The 16,848-nt window shown below is 39.1% G+C and overlaps 1 protein-coding gene and 1 pseudogene across 2 annotated transcripts; one reads left to right on the top strand and one right to left on the bottom strand.

Moving 5' to 3' along the window:
- Positions 1–310: 310 nt before the first annotated feature.
- On the bottom strand, positions 311–2,830 carry LOC131336491 (uncharacterized). 2 transcript variants are annotated; one of them, XM_058372359.1, is made up of 6 exons: positions 2,514–2,830; positions 1,709–2,001; positions 1,514–1,566; positions 1,116–1,404; positions 924–1,021; positions 311–815 (listed from the first exon to the last, which is right to left on the bottom strand). In XM_058372359.1, exons 2-4 carry the CDS (start codon positions 1,998–2,000, stop codon positions 1,267–1,269), a joined length of 483 nt encoding a protein of 160 aa, XP_058228342.1. In that variant the 5' UTR covers position 2,001; positions 2,514–2,830; the 3' UTR covers positions 311–815; positions 924–1,021; positions 1,116–1,266. The 2 variants fall into 2 exon arrangements, with proteins under 2 accessions (XP_058228342.1, XP_058228343.1); XM_058372360.1 differs by lacking the exon at positions 2,514–2,830 and having other exon boundaries at positions 313–815; positions 1,221–1,404; positions 1,709–2,132.
- A 568-nt stretch (positions 2,831–3,398) lies between these two features.
- Positions 3,399–8,844, top strand: LOC131298707 (protein IQ-DOMAIN 31-like; annotated as a pseudogene).
- Positions 8,845–16,848: the final 8,004 nt, after the last annotated feature.

The raw sequence follows: 16,848 nt of genomic DNA, 5'->3' as shown, positions 1-16,848 counted from the left end.
ATACTACTTGCCAAAAACCCAATATCTAAACTATTCACATAAATAGTCAATTTAGAATCTACGCGGACCTAATCACTCTTAAATTCGCGAAATCGTTGACCAATGAACAATTTAAGTGTTGCACGTGACAAAAACAGTCATGCATGGCAAAACAAAAATCTGAAAAGCGCGTAAAGAAGACAGTAAACTAAAGTATTGCACTAATGCACGATCACCCCAAAATACCTGCATTCTTGTAATATATATATAGATTTATCATTAGATGGGAATAGATTGTGGCACCATTTCTCCTAGGCTGAGCACACTGAAACAGAGGCTGAATATACAAAGCGTACACCCATCACAAAGCATGACAACAACCAGTACATGCACACATATATACATAAGCTAGAACGAAGCACAAATTCACACCAAACCCATCCGAAGCTGCCCAGAACAAGCCGAAACCAGTTGTACACAGGATCCAAACCCCAAAAAAGGCGCAAAATAGTCCATACATAACATACATGCAGCAACTCCGAGAAAGCAAAAGCCAGCAAATGAAGCAAAGAACAGCCCAGCTAAAACCAGCCATAAACTCTTTCACTGTCATAGCGGCCATTGAAGACAATTACCCGGAACTCGACAGTAGGCAGCATGACAACCATGACATGATTGAGACACTGAACAAAAAGCGCAGCAGCAAATCGATTGAATGCCTCAACATTCACCTGGAAATTTTGAATTGGGACAATCCAAGTTCGGCTACCCATTTTGATCTCCATTTGCTCCAGCGCAAGCATCCTGAAAACATGGCTAAGGCGAAAGTTGAACTCCTGGGGAGGAGACAATGAACAGATACTGGTCAACACAAAGGAATAAGCTTTTGAATGTAGCATACAATGAATGGCAGCGAACACAAACAAAAGAAAGGCAGGACATACACTGCGCAGGTCAGGCCCATATACATTGAAGTAAATGAACTTAACCACTGCATGAGAACCGACAAGGATTGAAGGCAAGCAAGCAGTGCGCAGATCACCTAAAACAGAAAAGACAAATTACATAGATATTAGCCAAAACCAATGGGACATGACGCACAAAGATCATCTGTCTAAAAAGATTGCACTGCTAACCTGAAGGCGGGGTCAAATCCTGCCAACGGCCAGCTGGGCTAGACCAATCAAACAGAAGTTCATAGCCATCTTTATTAAACATAGCCGTATGGAAGATCCACTTACGCTCACACGAAAAAACAATCCTATGGTCAACTTCCAACTGATGTGCCTAACGGAACTCATTCCAATTTTTGCGAAACTCATGGTCGACAATTTCCACCGACCAAGCTTTTTTGCCATGGCGCAGGAGAACCCAGGTACTTGAACCATCAGCGGGGAAGTACTGACAAAGACCACGGGGCAACCGCTGCGAAAAAGCCGGACAACTCTATTATACTGTATATAAGCACCCCAAGGGATAACTCCCAGGCTGGGGGGGAAGTATTGGGGAAGGGTAAGAGAATGCTATACTTAACCTCAGTGATATCAGGCATGCAAAGTTTCTTCAGATACCAGCATTGATCAATGACTGCGCAGCAAAATTTGAAAAGTAAATATACCACAGAAAAAACGCAGAAATGAAAGGCTTTGTAAACGCAAGATGAAAATTGACAGAATAGAAAACACTGCCAAATTCGCGAAGCAAAAAAATAGCCTCAATCAATATATACCTTCCTCGCTGTACCTCACAAACGAATGGTACACAAGATCATCCAACCACGCATTCAACTGGAAGCCATAATCCCACTCACCAACATTGCCCAAATTGAAAACACCGTGGTAGCTTTCAATAAACTCATGAAATGGCCGGTAAACCATACGATTATCAGCACGACGCACCGCAAAAGCAACAATCACCTGCTGCCCTTCAGCAGTTTCTAGATAATACGAAGCCACTGTCGAAGATAAGGGTGAAGGGCTGGGAACCTTATCCCAACGCAGAAACGGAACATTAACCACCATCCTGCAATAAAAACACAATCAGAAAGCAGAAAGTCACGTCGAACTACGAAAAGCACAGTCAAACCGAACAGCATTTATCCACGCCGAGATAACACAAAAACAACTCTGCAGATAAACCCGAAACTGCAAACCGAGGCAACCGCACGGAGGACACGAACGCAGACAACAACTTCGAGCACACATATATATATTATAATAACTAAAGCTGAGAAGTCAACACAACACAAACAGCAATGAGAAATTAGTAGAGGAGATAACTCCAGGAAACACCTTTCACATGGAAAACGCAACAAAATCACACAAACACTCTGCACCTGTAAAAGGGAAACACATTATCTCATCCTCTCACCACTACATTCACAACGCACCGCAGCCCAAAACAGAGACCGAATCCCGAAGGCATGACCAAACCGAGCCCCCCACGACAGCAACCAGAACCCAAAATTGACAACAACATCATAAACCATACCAGAGACGTAGAAACGAAGAAAGAGACCAAGGCAGAACCGTCACCTGAAAAATCACCCAGCCGAAAGCTCTAGAAACGCAGAGGAGAAGACCAGAAATCAACGGAGCTTACTCCAAGAAAAGAACCGAAACGTGAAGGAATGGGGAGAGCAGACAGGGAAGACAGGAGAACGAACGGCCCAGATACTGCACGCATCCCGCGGAGCACCAGATCACGCCAGACAACCCACCGCCCCCAGGCCCGCGCGAAATTACAATTTTAGACATCCAAAACCCTCCAGCCTAGAACCTCCGGGGACATTATTGGAAAAATTGGACAAAAAATGCCATCCCCCAACCTGGTCCTTATTATTTAGGAGGATGGATATTCTACGATAACAAACACTTACACAAATATTTACACAAGCCCACTTACATTCACATTAGAGCCTACACACATTACACCTCCAGAATGTGTGGGTCCCACTAAAAAATTGTGTGTGGGGAGTGTTTGGAGTAATAATCAGAGCTCGTTACAGAACACCTTCTTTAAAAATAAATACTTATTTCATATTTTCAAACTCAAAAATAATGTAAACAAAAAATAAATTTTCAATTTTTTTTGCACCGTATTAAAGATTTCATTGAGATCTCTTAAATAAGATTCATATTGCATATTTTTTAAAATTTTAATAAGCACATTATTTTTGAATTTAAAATTACCTTCTTAAAAAATAAGTATTTATTCAACTTTCTAGAACGGACCTAATTCTTCCTTTCCTTTTTCTTTTTTTTTCCTTGGATCATTTTTCTTGTTTTTTCAAATTTCATGGTATTTTTTGCTCATGTTCAACAGAGCCCAGACTCCAGAGGGAGATAGAGATGATAATGATGGTCAGCATAATCGCGTTTCATATTTGGACGCTTACCCCCGCGGTACATTTGCTCTCTCTCTCTCTCTCTCTAATTATCTTTTCTTTCTCCGTTGGAATGTGGTCTGTATGATTACTTGTTTATAATATGAAATTCTAGAATGCTGTGATTTTCATAAACAGAAAATGTAGATTTGGGGTTTGTAAGGGCTGCACTCTTACGGTAGTACCCAGATCTGATAACTTTTGTTTACATAATGTATTTCTTGTTGCTTTTTACTGTTACTTCCTCTGATTTTCCTCATACCTCAAAACCATTTGTAGCTCTCATTTGTAATAGATCTTGGAGGGGTCTTTTCTTGTATTTGTGCATTTGTAGGGGGCTCTATTGCTTTCTGCATTTGCTTGGATTGTTTGTCTGTACATTTTCAAATCAATTAGTTGACTTGTAGAGTGGTTGCAAAGGATAGGATTTACATTCTCTCTGCAAATGTTGTAAGCTGATATATTCCATTTCCATTTGGGCAATTTCCGTTCAAATGAAACTTTAGAGAACTTGTCAAAGATAATGTGGTTCTGTTCTTTTTAGATTCTTTTCCTTTTGTTTTGGATTTCCTGTTGTTAGAATGGATAAATTTGTATAATTTAAACCCCAATTGATTGGAACACAAGGCTTGGTTTGGGTTCAAAATATGCAGATGAGAAAGATCCCCTCGGCATGAAGTTACTTTTTTCCCAAATGAAGGATAGGATTCCTGGAATAGTAGTCTTTTAGGACTCTAGTCATGATAGAAATTAGAACATATGGTGCGGGAAACTTCTGGTATTACTGTTTTTCAAAATTGAACAAGTGTTGAAAACTCCCAAAAGCTTAAGTTATTAGTACCCGTGGGCAAATTGTAGTCATGTGGTTGAACACTCTCCTCTTGTGCGATCCCATCTCGCGCTTGGAGAAACAAAGACATTGAACTAAACAATGTGCACCGACATATATAAGAAGGAACACAGGCTACAAGACCTGAATTATGGGGAACAAGAGCTCTGATACTATAGTAGATCATCAATTGTTCCGAAAGTTCAATTTGTCGGGTAATGGCAATGAATTGTTGAAATTTAAAGCATTCAAAACTACACGAAGTTTGGAGGCAGCACACAAGTGACCGAACAATCGCCCTTTCTAAACCAATACATTTTGATAAAGGTGATGTTTTGGCGCTTGAAAATGTGACTACCCAATTGTGAGTGATACGTTTCCTACTTCCCTTTTATTTGTTGAGCCAAAATCTTATATCTCAGTCATATCTGCTAGGGGTTATGTATAGGTACAGGTTTAACTTTTCTGTGGAAAAAGATGCAATTACCAGAAGAAGCGTTCACGTGTGTATGCAGTCTGCAGTATTAACCATGCAAAAACGGAAAAGCCCTGGCAGTCTTACCGGATCAGTCTTACCGGATTTCCATATAACGCATAATGCCATAGGAACTTAATAAATAAACTTTGCTGAAACCATAAATAATACTTACAAGAATAAGGCCTATTAGCCAGGGCAATGTGGGTGTAGATTTACTTCAGTTTGTTCTTTATCTTTCTATTTTAGGTTCCGTGGTATCCAGTTGGGTTTGTATCATTTTCAGTTTGCATTTCACATGTTTGAGCTGTAATCAGGTGAATTAACACAGAGTTGATTTCAGGTTGTTTTGGGTTACGATTCTGCAATGGGTAAATCACCAGGAAAATGGATCAGAACTGTGCTTTTTGGGAAGAAATCGTCCAAATCTAATGTCCCAAAAGGAAGAGTGGTACTGGGAAACTGACTACTGCACATTTCATTCTATATCATAGCTTCAGCAACAGACCATTTCCATACTGTGAAGGGGTACAATTTGCATTTGAGTGTTTCCAATTCATTGTCTATTTACAGATTTCTTACCTACTTGGAATGTGAGGTTGTATTTTGTGCTGATAGTCCTTTGGATACCTAAAGAATTAATAAACAGTCCATAGTAGAAGGTCTAGCTTCTCTAAGTTTCATATCGCCTTGTGCTGGTGGAAACTACAACCAAAACAAACGTGGTAATTTTGGGAATTTGAAAGCCGAAGGATTATATTCATGCCTGTTATCTGTTGTGTCTTCATATAATTTTGTATTGGTTAATAGCTAATTGGCTAGCTAAATTCTTTGATGGTTGCTTCTATATGACTATATCTATTATCTCATGACCCTCTCTACACGTTGATGCTTTACAAATCATGAAGTTTACTAACATTTGCCATTGCTCCTTATGACCAACATGAAAGGTGTTTCCTAAGACATGCATTGGTTCTCCTGCAGAAATTAGGAAATGAGAAAGAGGTTTGGGTTGCCGCCAAGGCACCTGAAGCTGCTTTTGTATTGGATCCTCCCCTTGCTTCAGATTTTGTCCTAAATACCATTGCTACGGCCTACGAATGAAAGGAAGTTGGAAGAAAGTAGTGAGTCTTCAAGTTTACGACTTGAAAGAGGGATATAGTATATTACAACCTGGGGACAAAGATGCAAATAAACAAGAAATTTCAAAACTTGATGCACTGAAAAATCCTGAAAGAACCAGACAAGATCAAGCTGCTACTAAGGCTTAGGCAGCTTTCAAGGGTCATTTGGTAAACTTTCTCACTTGAAAACTCATACTATTCCTGTGATGAAGTTGGCTTCTCTGGTGATGGCCTAGTGGTTTCCCTATGTGTGGGATGATCGCATTGTAAAATAATTTTTTATAATTTTGCGTGAAAAGCTCTTGTTTAGTTGTTTCTTCCAAGTTCCAAATGTTTTGACAGTGGATATATTGTGTGCAGATCTGATTTCTTATGTATGCTCTCACTTATGTACGTTTGGTACATTAAACGTTTGAAAAGTACCACTGCTGTCTGCTGATCTGAGCTTTATTTTTGAAGGCTCGCAGGGCATTTCGGTCCCTCAAAGGAATAATAAGGTTGCAGGCACTTGTTCGAGGGCACTTTGTAAGGAGGCAAGCTGTTTCTACTCTTCACTGTACGGTGGGAATTGTCAAGTTACAAGCCCTTGCACGTGGAAGATACGTCAGGTGCTCTGATGCTGGCCTCCAAGCGCAAAAGAAGAGTGTCCTTGTAAAGCCAACGGTAACCTCTTCAAGGACATCATTAGTAGTATTGCACACCTCAATTCTAATATATATGCTTATATACTTCTTGTACCCAGGAGTGAAAACTTGTGGATCCCAGTGAAGTCAACACATCTTTCAAGAATTAAAGCTGTCAGCAAATTATTTTGTTCATAAGGTAAGCTTCACAACGTATCATGAGTAGGGATATGGTTGTGGAAGTTTCTTTTTCCGGGCTGGCCAGTGGCCACTGATAAGTTGAACTTAAAAGTAGCTGAGTGGACCATTCATGTCAAGACCTGAGATTGTTATATATCGATATCCCACTCAGTACCTAGCATCTACGAAGCCCAATACTCCTAGCCCTAGGGACTGCTGAATCTGTGTCGGACACTCCGGGGACATGCTATATGCTGGGGCACGCGGGGACACATTTGGATGCCACTTTGCGTGCCACGCGGGGGGACTCTCGTGGGAACATGGCAGGGTATTTTTGTATATTTTGAAAGTTTTTCGTGTAAGATTTATAACTTCAAAAGTATTGGGAAAGTGTAATATAAAACAAGTGTGCATGTGTAAACTATATAGTCGTACACTATTGGTTGATAATGTATTTAATAGTAGTTCTAACCTAAATATTTATTTAATAGTAGTTCTAACCCAAATATTTATTGCTTAAAGTGTAGGCTTGTGTAACTAAAAAGTTATTTTAAAAAGAAATTCCGTGTTCCCTGCTGTATCTGTGTCTGTGTTCTGCTGTATCTGCATTTGTGTCTGTCACTATAGCTAAAAGTTCTACATCTCATGACATTTTTGGCTCACCAAACTGTATTTTCAATATGTTCTCCGGTGATGCCTTCTTTATATCTGGAATTCTTTTGTTCTGTTGTAAGTATCTTTATACCTAGAGTCTTTCAGAGTTGAAGGTTAATTTTATGGGCTAAAATTTAACCACAATGAATTGTTCATGTGGAATTTTAAGCATTGGACATGATTCTAAGAATTTGCTCTTCACAGATGTTTGGAAGTTAAACACATTTTGCCACACATGTCATGGTATAAATGAACCTGCGGCACAGTTATATTTCCCTGCCTAGCAGAATTGTCATTGTCACCACATATAACTAAAAACCTACAGAGGCTCGTAACATCTGAATTTGTTGCACACCCTTGTAGGTGAGGGTGAGGGAAGTTTTAGTCTGGAAAACGCAATACCTAATTTGCTGTATTTGCCCGGTTTGATCTTTATTGGCTACTTGAACTATGCTCTTTCTTTTATGATTATTTTTTGACTACGTACTGTTCCTTTTTTGTTGTCTTTGTAGCCTTTTGCTTCATCATCCGATGCATTGCCTCCGCACCTCCAGTATGATTTGTCTAACATAACCAAATTCATGTCCCAAACTGGCTAGAGCGCTGGTCAGCATCTCTCTTGTGGGAACCCATTTGCCAAACAAAGAAGGTTCTAGCCTCAAAATTGCAAACAAAGCAGATTAACCCACAAACTATTGACACTGAATCAGGCAGGGTAAAGCAGAGCATATGCAGAAACCCTCCTTCAAACTTTGAAAATACTTCAACATAACCCGTCTCTGAATTTGGAAAACCGAAACGTAACGGCCGCAAAGTTCCAAGCTATCCAGCTGATTCAATTCAGGAAAATCCACTAAATGAGCTTGAGAAAGTCAAACGCAATTTGAGAAAGGTTCATAATCCCAATATGGAGGGCCCACTTCAGTCTGAGGCTGGCAGTGAGAAGCCATAGTATGGTCCGGCTAAAGTTTTGAGCTCTTCAAGGCAGAAACAAACCGAGGGCGAGGAGCGTGTAACTGACTCTAGTGAGAAAATAAAGAACAGAGGAATCACCACTGTTTCCGAACTGCCTGATATAGAAACAACTCTAGAACCAATGGTAGTGAACGAGGAAACTGAATTGTTATGTGATGATGAGACTGCAGTAGAAACCCAGCCTTTGGACAGTAGTGGAAAAGATGAGAGTATGGCTGTGAGTAATGGAGAGTTGAGCTCTAGGGAAGATCTGACTGTGGATGAGATTAAGGAATCGGCACAGAAGGCTGCTCCCTTGGCAAAGCAGGAACACTCAGAGAATGGCATACAAAACAGACCTACGTTACCAAGTTATATGGCGGCAACTGAATCTGCAAAAGCAAACTGAGAGCACAAGGCTCCCCGAGGCTTGGCCAAGATGTTGTTGAGAAGCATAGTCTCCCTAGGCGTCATTCTTTGCCAGCTTCTACCAACAGCAAAGTTGGTTCCGCATCGCCAAGGGCATACAGAGACCAGCACAAGTGAGTGGCAAAGGTGGAAACAGAAGTGAAAGATCTCTTTTGTCATCTAGAGATGGACATGGTAAGAATGGCAAATCTCCTTCGAAACTTATATTCTAATCTTCCCATTGACAAGGATTTGTTTGTATTCTTATTGTAATTTTGAAGGATTTATGGAAGCATATCTGATTAGTTCACATTAAAAATGGCATACCCAGCACCCCCACCTTGTCCCACACGCATTTTCGTGTGCCCACACGGACAAACTTTTACATTAGACTGCTTAGACTTGTTGAGCTTTAAGGTTCCAATCATGTCCTGGGCTTCAGTCCCCATGGTTGTGGCTGGGAAAAAAGGTTACGACCTTGTTGTTCCAAACTAAATTGGGGAATCTCTACTGTGAATCCAGATGGAGTTATATCACCTAGCTTGAACAGTTTAATTGTCTGTTTGATTTCTGGTAAGATACATCTCTTGGGGGGTCCATACGTTGAGGAAGTAGTCTATTTTGGCCACTTAAACACTCCAATTCGATCTATTAAACACAATGTATGAGGAAGGTGGTATAACTTATTCTTGGAACTATTTGTCACAATATACCAACTGAAAGTTTCTTCTATTTTTTATCCTTGAACATTATCTGCTTTTACTTTTGGCATTTTAAACAGCAAATGTGGTTATTCTGTGTTTGCAGTGAAGGTAGTGCAAGCAGAATGGCGAAGATGATTTTGGGAATAAACACGGTCGAAAGGTTGCCATATTGAGGTTAAAGTCCATTCGTGGTTTGCCTGATTATGAGAAGCAATTATACGGATCTGTAGCTATAGGATTGTGGTGTGCCAGAAAGCAATTCCAAGATTTTAAATGAGGAGCTTCTGAGTGAAGGTTCAAGACAGTATGTCACACGCGTGAGCGCTGTGGTAAACTTGCAGTTTAATTTACTGTATGAGTGGTTGGTGTTGATATGATTCTTTGACAGTCGGAGAAGAACATCCGTTGGTGATTGTCTATTAATGTTGCAGCGGCGTTGTAATCAACAAGTGGTAAAATTAGTAAGTTTTGACATGGTATCCTGTTTATGGGCTCACTTGTTTTACTGCGTCAAGGATGCGACTGCCCCAGTTTTCACTGGGGTCTTGTAATCACAAAGGAAAAATGTTTTTTCGTGAGTTGTGGGATTGAGAATATACGAGGCTGTGGTCTATAAACTGGAGTCCCATTTAAAGATTGAGTGTATAGGATTGTGCTGTATAATACCGTAGTTGTTGGTTACACCAGCCAAAGCCCTCTTTATTACTAAGCTTCTCGATCATGAGTTCACTGAATTTGTCAATTTGGCAGCTTACACTGAGAAATTTAGTCGTCTTCAAAGTTATCAATATGCCTGGTATGTCCTATGTGTCTGCACATTCTTGAAATGTATCTGGTTTACTTATATCTTGATTCATTCAATGTTGCAATGCGCTGGGAAAATCAAAATCAAGATGAACAGTTTTAAACCACCTCGTCGTGTTGTGAGTTTCAAACCCTAGAACAAATCTAAAAAGAACACATTAACCCATATCAAACATCTCAGATTTGTAGTTTTATTCTCAACAAAACATGGCTCTATCGTTCACTTACCAATCAAATGTTGGGCATTGGGCAAGTACACAAACCCTAATCCAAAAACTACAAAACTTGATCTGGAAATCTAAAACAAAAAATAATAAAGGTCTCTAAAGAAGCCCAAAGCGACATAGTGGACACAAATGACTCGGCCCCCAAGCCAGACAATGCGATGTCTGTGAAAAACATGATCACAACGCATGCACTTTGCCTCGAAACCAATCATATTTTCCCCGTGACATATCGCACATTGCTCCATCAACCTGACCAGCTTCAAGTTTCACCATCTCTAGCGCCTCCACCGACTCCTTACTAGCCGGTACTTCCTCCGGCCCCACCGTTGGATGACTCCAGAACAGCAAAGTTATCATCCACATCATCACGCACATCATCATCCAGAATGTAGTCCTCGGAGACGATGTGGACAAACATAGGCAAAACCACGGATCCCACGTTGCGACTTTCACGAGCCATCGAGCGAGCGCAGCTGACGATGTGATCCACTATGTCCGGATGAGCGTCCACGGGGACACAAACCTCGGAGAGAATAGCAGATACGATGGGCCTCGATGTACGAGAATCGTCGTCTACCAATTGGTCGAACGGGACCCAGAATCCAGTAACGTGCTCGGCATCCAGTTCGGCCGAAATCTTGATGTAGAAGTAGGAGAGATGATCATCGTCGTCGAAAGGCTTGGTGGGTATGATAGATTCATCATCCTGCCATGCCTGGAAGTAGTAATACTGCTCAAACATCCCGACAGTGAACTGATTATAGCCTTCAAAATTGCAGCGCTTCTCTATGGTGATATTAATTTGACTGTATAATTATGTCTTCTATATATACGAATAGATATACAGTTCTACTATAACATGGAATCCTAAAGTGGTTCTGATATGAATTAGTTTAGGAAAGACTGATAGAGACAATTAGTTAAGTGACTTGAGGATTAAGGAAGGAAAGTAATTGCAGAACGTCACAAAAGGAAATTATTTGGGATCATTTAATGGTCAATTCCCTTGAAATATTTTGTTTCTTGAGAAGGAAGGAAGACAACAAAAAGGATATTATTTTGGGAGAAAATCTTACTTGCGGAGCTTTCTGTGAAGAAGTCTTTACTGAGCCCATTCGCACGCGTCTAAAGTGTTTTTGGATGGTCCAGATTGAAAATCAATTTTGACTAGTATGAAATAATTTTTACCTGTCAAAATTGAAAAACAATCCCAACCATGATTGTTGAAATAGACGGATGAGATTGTGCAGAGCCGTAAAGAATTTATTTACGGCCCCTCCTTGAATAAGTTTCTCTTATTAATTTGGGATTTTGTTTCTTAATGGCTTATGAACCCTTATACGTGTAGACGGTGATCTATAAACCTAGGTCAAGGTATTGAACAGCGGCCCTGTGCTGTCAACCCTTATAGACAGTGATCTAAAAGGTCAAGGTATTTGAAATCAGTTCACAATTAATTATTTTTCTATCCAAAGTGATATGCCAATTTCATTTAATTCCATTGCCCTTATTGAGGAATTCTAATTGTAGCAGGTTTGTTCAAATTCAAAACTAATTGAAGCAGATTTCCAATACTAAATAGGACTGCTAAATGAACCATGCTACTCTAGTCTGAGATCGTGTTCGTTCTCTAAACGCTTGTTTAAGATTGGTTTGTTACATAAACAAACCAAGCTTGAACATTTTTTTGTAGCTCTTTAAGATTTCAAACCAAGGTTGAACAAGCTACTGCTCGACCTATTCGGCTTATTATATAAGAGTATAAAAAAATTTCAAGCTAGTTGAGATCGGCTTGATTAAAATTCGTTTGATATTGACTTATCTAATAAACAAGCTATGCTCAAACATATTTTTGGAAGCACGTTAAATTTTCAAACCAAGGTTGATCAACTACTAGCTTGGCTCGTTTGACTTATTTATCCCTCTATTACTAAGCAACACATTGGGACCCGGGCCATGCTCTAGCCCAAGCACAGTAGACCACATATGCTTGTGACCCAATATTGGCCCATCTCGGGTCTAAAAAAGTGACCTGATCCATTCATTTGTGCGACTCATTAATATTTGCCACAGTAACCAGACATCGGGAGCAAGATAAACGAAATATATTTGTCTTCAAAAAGTTTAGTAGCTAGGATGGATTTCAGAAGAATTTGAAGATAAACATGTCTCAATCATATCACTTCGATTGACGTGATTATTTGCATCAACGGTGAGCTACACGAGCCGAATAAAACGAGCTCTTTGGTTTGGTTTGTTTTTTTTGTTTGTTTTTGGCCCAATCACTGCAAGCCCCTCAGGCCACCTTTTTATGACACTTCCTTAACAACCTCCTAAGAAAATAAATAAAAGAAAAACCTTTGCACAGCTAACCAGTTTGAAAAGCAAATTGTATTTCTGCTAGTTATTAAATAGCTAATATTCATTTGCCTAGCCTGTTGAAGATCCTGTTTAACATGGAGGAATATATCCATAAACCATTCCATGGAATAAAGCCGTATAATTTATTCGTCGAATCGGGAGACATTAAAATTACTATCAAATTCTTCCTTAATTTGTTTCACCCAATTAACCAACCAAAAAACTGAAAAAAAGAAAAAGAAAAAGGAAAGACAATAATGTCAGAGCATTTTAACTCAAATTTCTCTGTTTTCTCCAATCTTTTTTTTTTCCACCCAAATTTCTCTGATTATTCAATGGCATGGGAGGTGCCAGCATTGCAAAATTTTCTTCTATCTATTCGTAAACAACTTGGAACATTTAAACAAGAGCCACTTTCTCAAACGCCGCAATATAATGGATTTAAGACTCGGTCGCGGGCACCGGCATGAACCCATCAACTGCCATTAGTTGCTCCACAGTCAACATGACGTCCTCGATCTCATCAACCTCATCGACCCGAATCCGCGAAACATTTGTGGGCACCATGAAACAACATGTACGACAAGTTGTACAGACGCTCAAGCTCAAGGAATGAGAGGACATTTCGTTAAGTCGGGATTCCAGTGGGAGAGAGGATGGGGGAGAGTTTTGCAGGTCTTGGGAGAGGAGTTTGGACAATCCAGAAGAACCCGGTTGTTAGTTTTCTGAGTTTTTTATTCTAGAAAATTCTAGAAGCTATTAATTCTTGTTGACCATGTAAGTATGAAAAATAAAAATCAAATCATTTGTACTTAGAAAAATACTCTAGAGTCTAGACTAGCTATATACCCTGTTTCTAAAATTGCATGATTCCTAACAAATCAATTATTTTCAAAATATAAAAAATAAAAGGTGTGTTTGGTAACTTTTTTCAGTTTTTTGTTTTTTTTTTTTAAGAAACTAAAAGTAGAAACAGGTTTTTGTTTTCATAAAATTAAAAACAAGAAACATGTTTGGTAATATTTGTGTTTCTCTCCAAAAAAAAAAAAAAAAAACTAGAAAAAACATCTTTTTGTAGTTTCCATAGTATATAAAAACTCTAAAAAAAGTTTATGAAAAACAAAAAAGTACTTTTCTTCATTAGTTTTCAAAAAAGTAAAAACAAAAATCAAAAAGTGAAAACAAAAAGGTTACCAAACACCCCAGTCCTAGTCAGTTCAATGCAAGGTTAAACGAGTCTCAAGTGCGTCAATTGGTTTAAATATGTCCCTGCTGGTCAAGAACATAATTTGTTGAAATTGATCATGAAACATGAATATATTTTTCTATGTTAAAGGCATACCATAAGGTCCATAACCAAATTCCGATCTAATAACCGAGGAAAAAAGAAATAATTGAAGCACACAGTGGGCAAAATTTTTACCGTTTCAGAAATCCAACCCACAAAGATAAAAACACACCCATGAATCATGTGTAACAACTAGTCATCAAAATTAAAAACACCCAACTAGTCATCAAAATTAAAAACACATACTGGCCGGGATACTAAATTAAACTTAATTACTAAACAACTGGAGAATTTATATAAGGCCATCAAATATTGTTGGCATCTTATAGCGGCACAACGGGCAGAAGTGGCTCGATGGAGGACACGGTCGTGGGCACCGTCACGAACGCGTCAACCAATATCAGCTCACCCCCAATCTCATCAGGCCCCCGTTGGCCTCGAGTTCATCGACCGGAATCTGCACAACAATGGCGGGCACTAATGGAAGGCGATGTGTAGGGCATCTTTCATTGGAGCTCAAATTCCAGGAACAGGAGGATATGTCTGTTAGAATAAGTAATCTGTAATCTTCTAGAATAACGTAGAATGAGTATTTAAATATCTAAGTTTAAAATTATTAAAAGTGTGTAGAAGTAATAATTATTAGAAGATATTTGTATGGGTAGGACTAGATAGTTCTAGAAGAAGCTTGAAAGATGTTTGTAATTAAGCACATGGGTTAAAACTAAAAAAATCTAGAAGTTAGGAGATCTTTGTAATGCACATGTGCTTATCTTTAGCTAGAAAATTCTAGAGAAATGGATGTCCTCTATAAATAGAGCTTTCTTGTACTCATTTTGTATAATGAAAAATCCAAGCCTTTCACAACTTGTCCTTGTAATATCTCTCACCCATCCTTTCTTTACAAAATTTCACTGTCTTGTCCAAACTACTTCAAAATCTAACTAAGCACCCCAACAATGTCGTCGATGAGAGGAGCATGAAAGTTTGTCGGGATTCCGATGCTAGAAAGTATGGGCGAGAGTTTTGCTTTTGCGGCATCTGCCTTGTATTCGGATAGTAGTACGGAGTGATTAATTGTTGTTGTTGTTGTTGGGAAGCTGAGCTCGTCTAGTATATTATGGCTGACATGTAGCTCGATTCGAATCGGAACCAGATCATCACAAGGTAGTGGTCGTTCCTCGCGCAAGTATTTCTTTTCTATGGACCAATGTGTATGCCTTGGCATTCTTAGAGAAATTAAGAAATCGAAGAACAAGATCGAGAAGATCAATAAGGCGAATTGAGAAGGGGGGATTTGCTTGAGTTTGTGTTGCTTGACTTTAAATATTATTACCATAGGTCAGAGTGTGTATATATATATATATATATATATATATATATATATATATATATATATATATATATATATATATATATATATATATATATATGAGAACTCTCGGCCTTCCAATTCCTATTCCTTATAGGATATGGACTCCTAATCCTGGCATAACATAAAAGTGGGTAATATGAAAAGGAGATTAATATTTTACATACTACCGGTGTAAACATTTGTTTCTCTAAATTAATGATATTGCGCCACGTCGCCATGTTTTATTAATTGAGACCATTATTTTGTTTTGATAACATGCCTCAAAGTAATTGATCTGGAGAAAATAAATATTTACACTGTTAGTGTATATTATAATTTATTCTCTATGAAAAAATATTATTTAAAGCTAATTTACATAATATTATTTAAACCTACAACACAATGCAAGTGAACACAGAGTAATCGGAAGTCCTGTATAATATTTGGTTATCGTCAAAGTGCATATGATACCAGTTAATATTTGATTACCCCAGTTAATATTTGATTACCCGAAGCTCATGTAGAGGCGCGCGCGAACCTATCCGTCATCTTGGCAGTAATTCTTTTAAAATTGGGATTAGTCCATTGCAATGCGTCCGTCCATTACAATTCAAAATCAACAGTACTCTATAACTGAGGCAGCGGAATTAAGGTTTTGATAATCGATCCTTTCTGTCTCTCTGTATATATAACTTTTAACCTTTGATGGTTCCGTTCACTTACAAATCAGAAGAGGTGAAAGACACGAAATCTAATTCCAAAACTTCTGAAACCTGACAATTATAACAAAAAGAAAAAAGAAAAGAAAGAAAAAAGAAGAGATAGCTAGCTATCTTGACATAAAACCTGAGATACCATACACATAACAAATCATATAGGCTACCGAAATCGACATGGTGGACACAAGTTACTCCTCCATCAAACCCAACCCTGCCGGTTTGATCAACTTTCACCGCCTCCATCGACTGACTCCTTACTAGCCGGCCCTCCCTCGGCACGCACCGTTCCCTCTATTGACTCCCCCATATCAAAATCATCATCATCACCACCACCATCATCATCATCATCATTGACAATGTAGTCCTCGACAAAGATGTGGACGATCATAGGCAAAACCTTGGACCCCGCGTTGTAACTGGCCTTGGCCATGGACCGGGCACAATGACTGATCCGATGCACCATGTCCGGTTGCGCGTCTTCCGGGATATCCATGGAGGAGAGCATGCGAGATATGGTGGAACAAGAAGTACTATCGTTTACCAATTTGTCGGCCGGGATTTTGAAAGCCTTGACGTCCTCTGCCTGCTCTAAAGTACGAGTCGGAAGGCCGTGGCTGTCTTCCACTTCTTCATCTTCGATCAAATAGGTCGAGACGTCGGCTACGATCCTGATATAGAAGTAGGAGCGACCATTATTACTAGGTACTTTAGTATTTGGTGGTATGATTGAAGCATCGGATTGCCATACGTTGCAATCGTAATCCCGAGTCATCTTGAAAA

The sequence above is a fragment of the Rhododendron vialii genome, chromosome 8a (genome assembly GCF_030253575.1).
Source record: "Rhododendron vialii isolate Sample 1 chromosome 8a, ASM3025357v1".
Classification (NCBI taxonomy): domain Eukaryota; kingdom Viridiplantae; phylum Streptophyta; class Magnoliopsida; order Ericales; family Ericaceae; genus Rhododendron; species Rhododendron vialii.
Note: the sequence above shows the minus strand (reverse complement) of the source record. Positions and strands in the feature narration are given on the sequence as shown.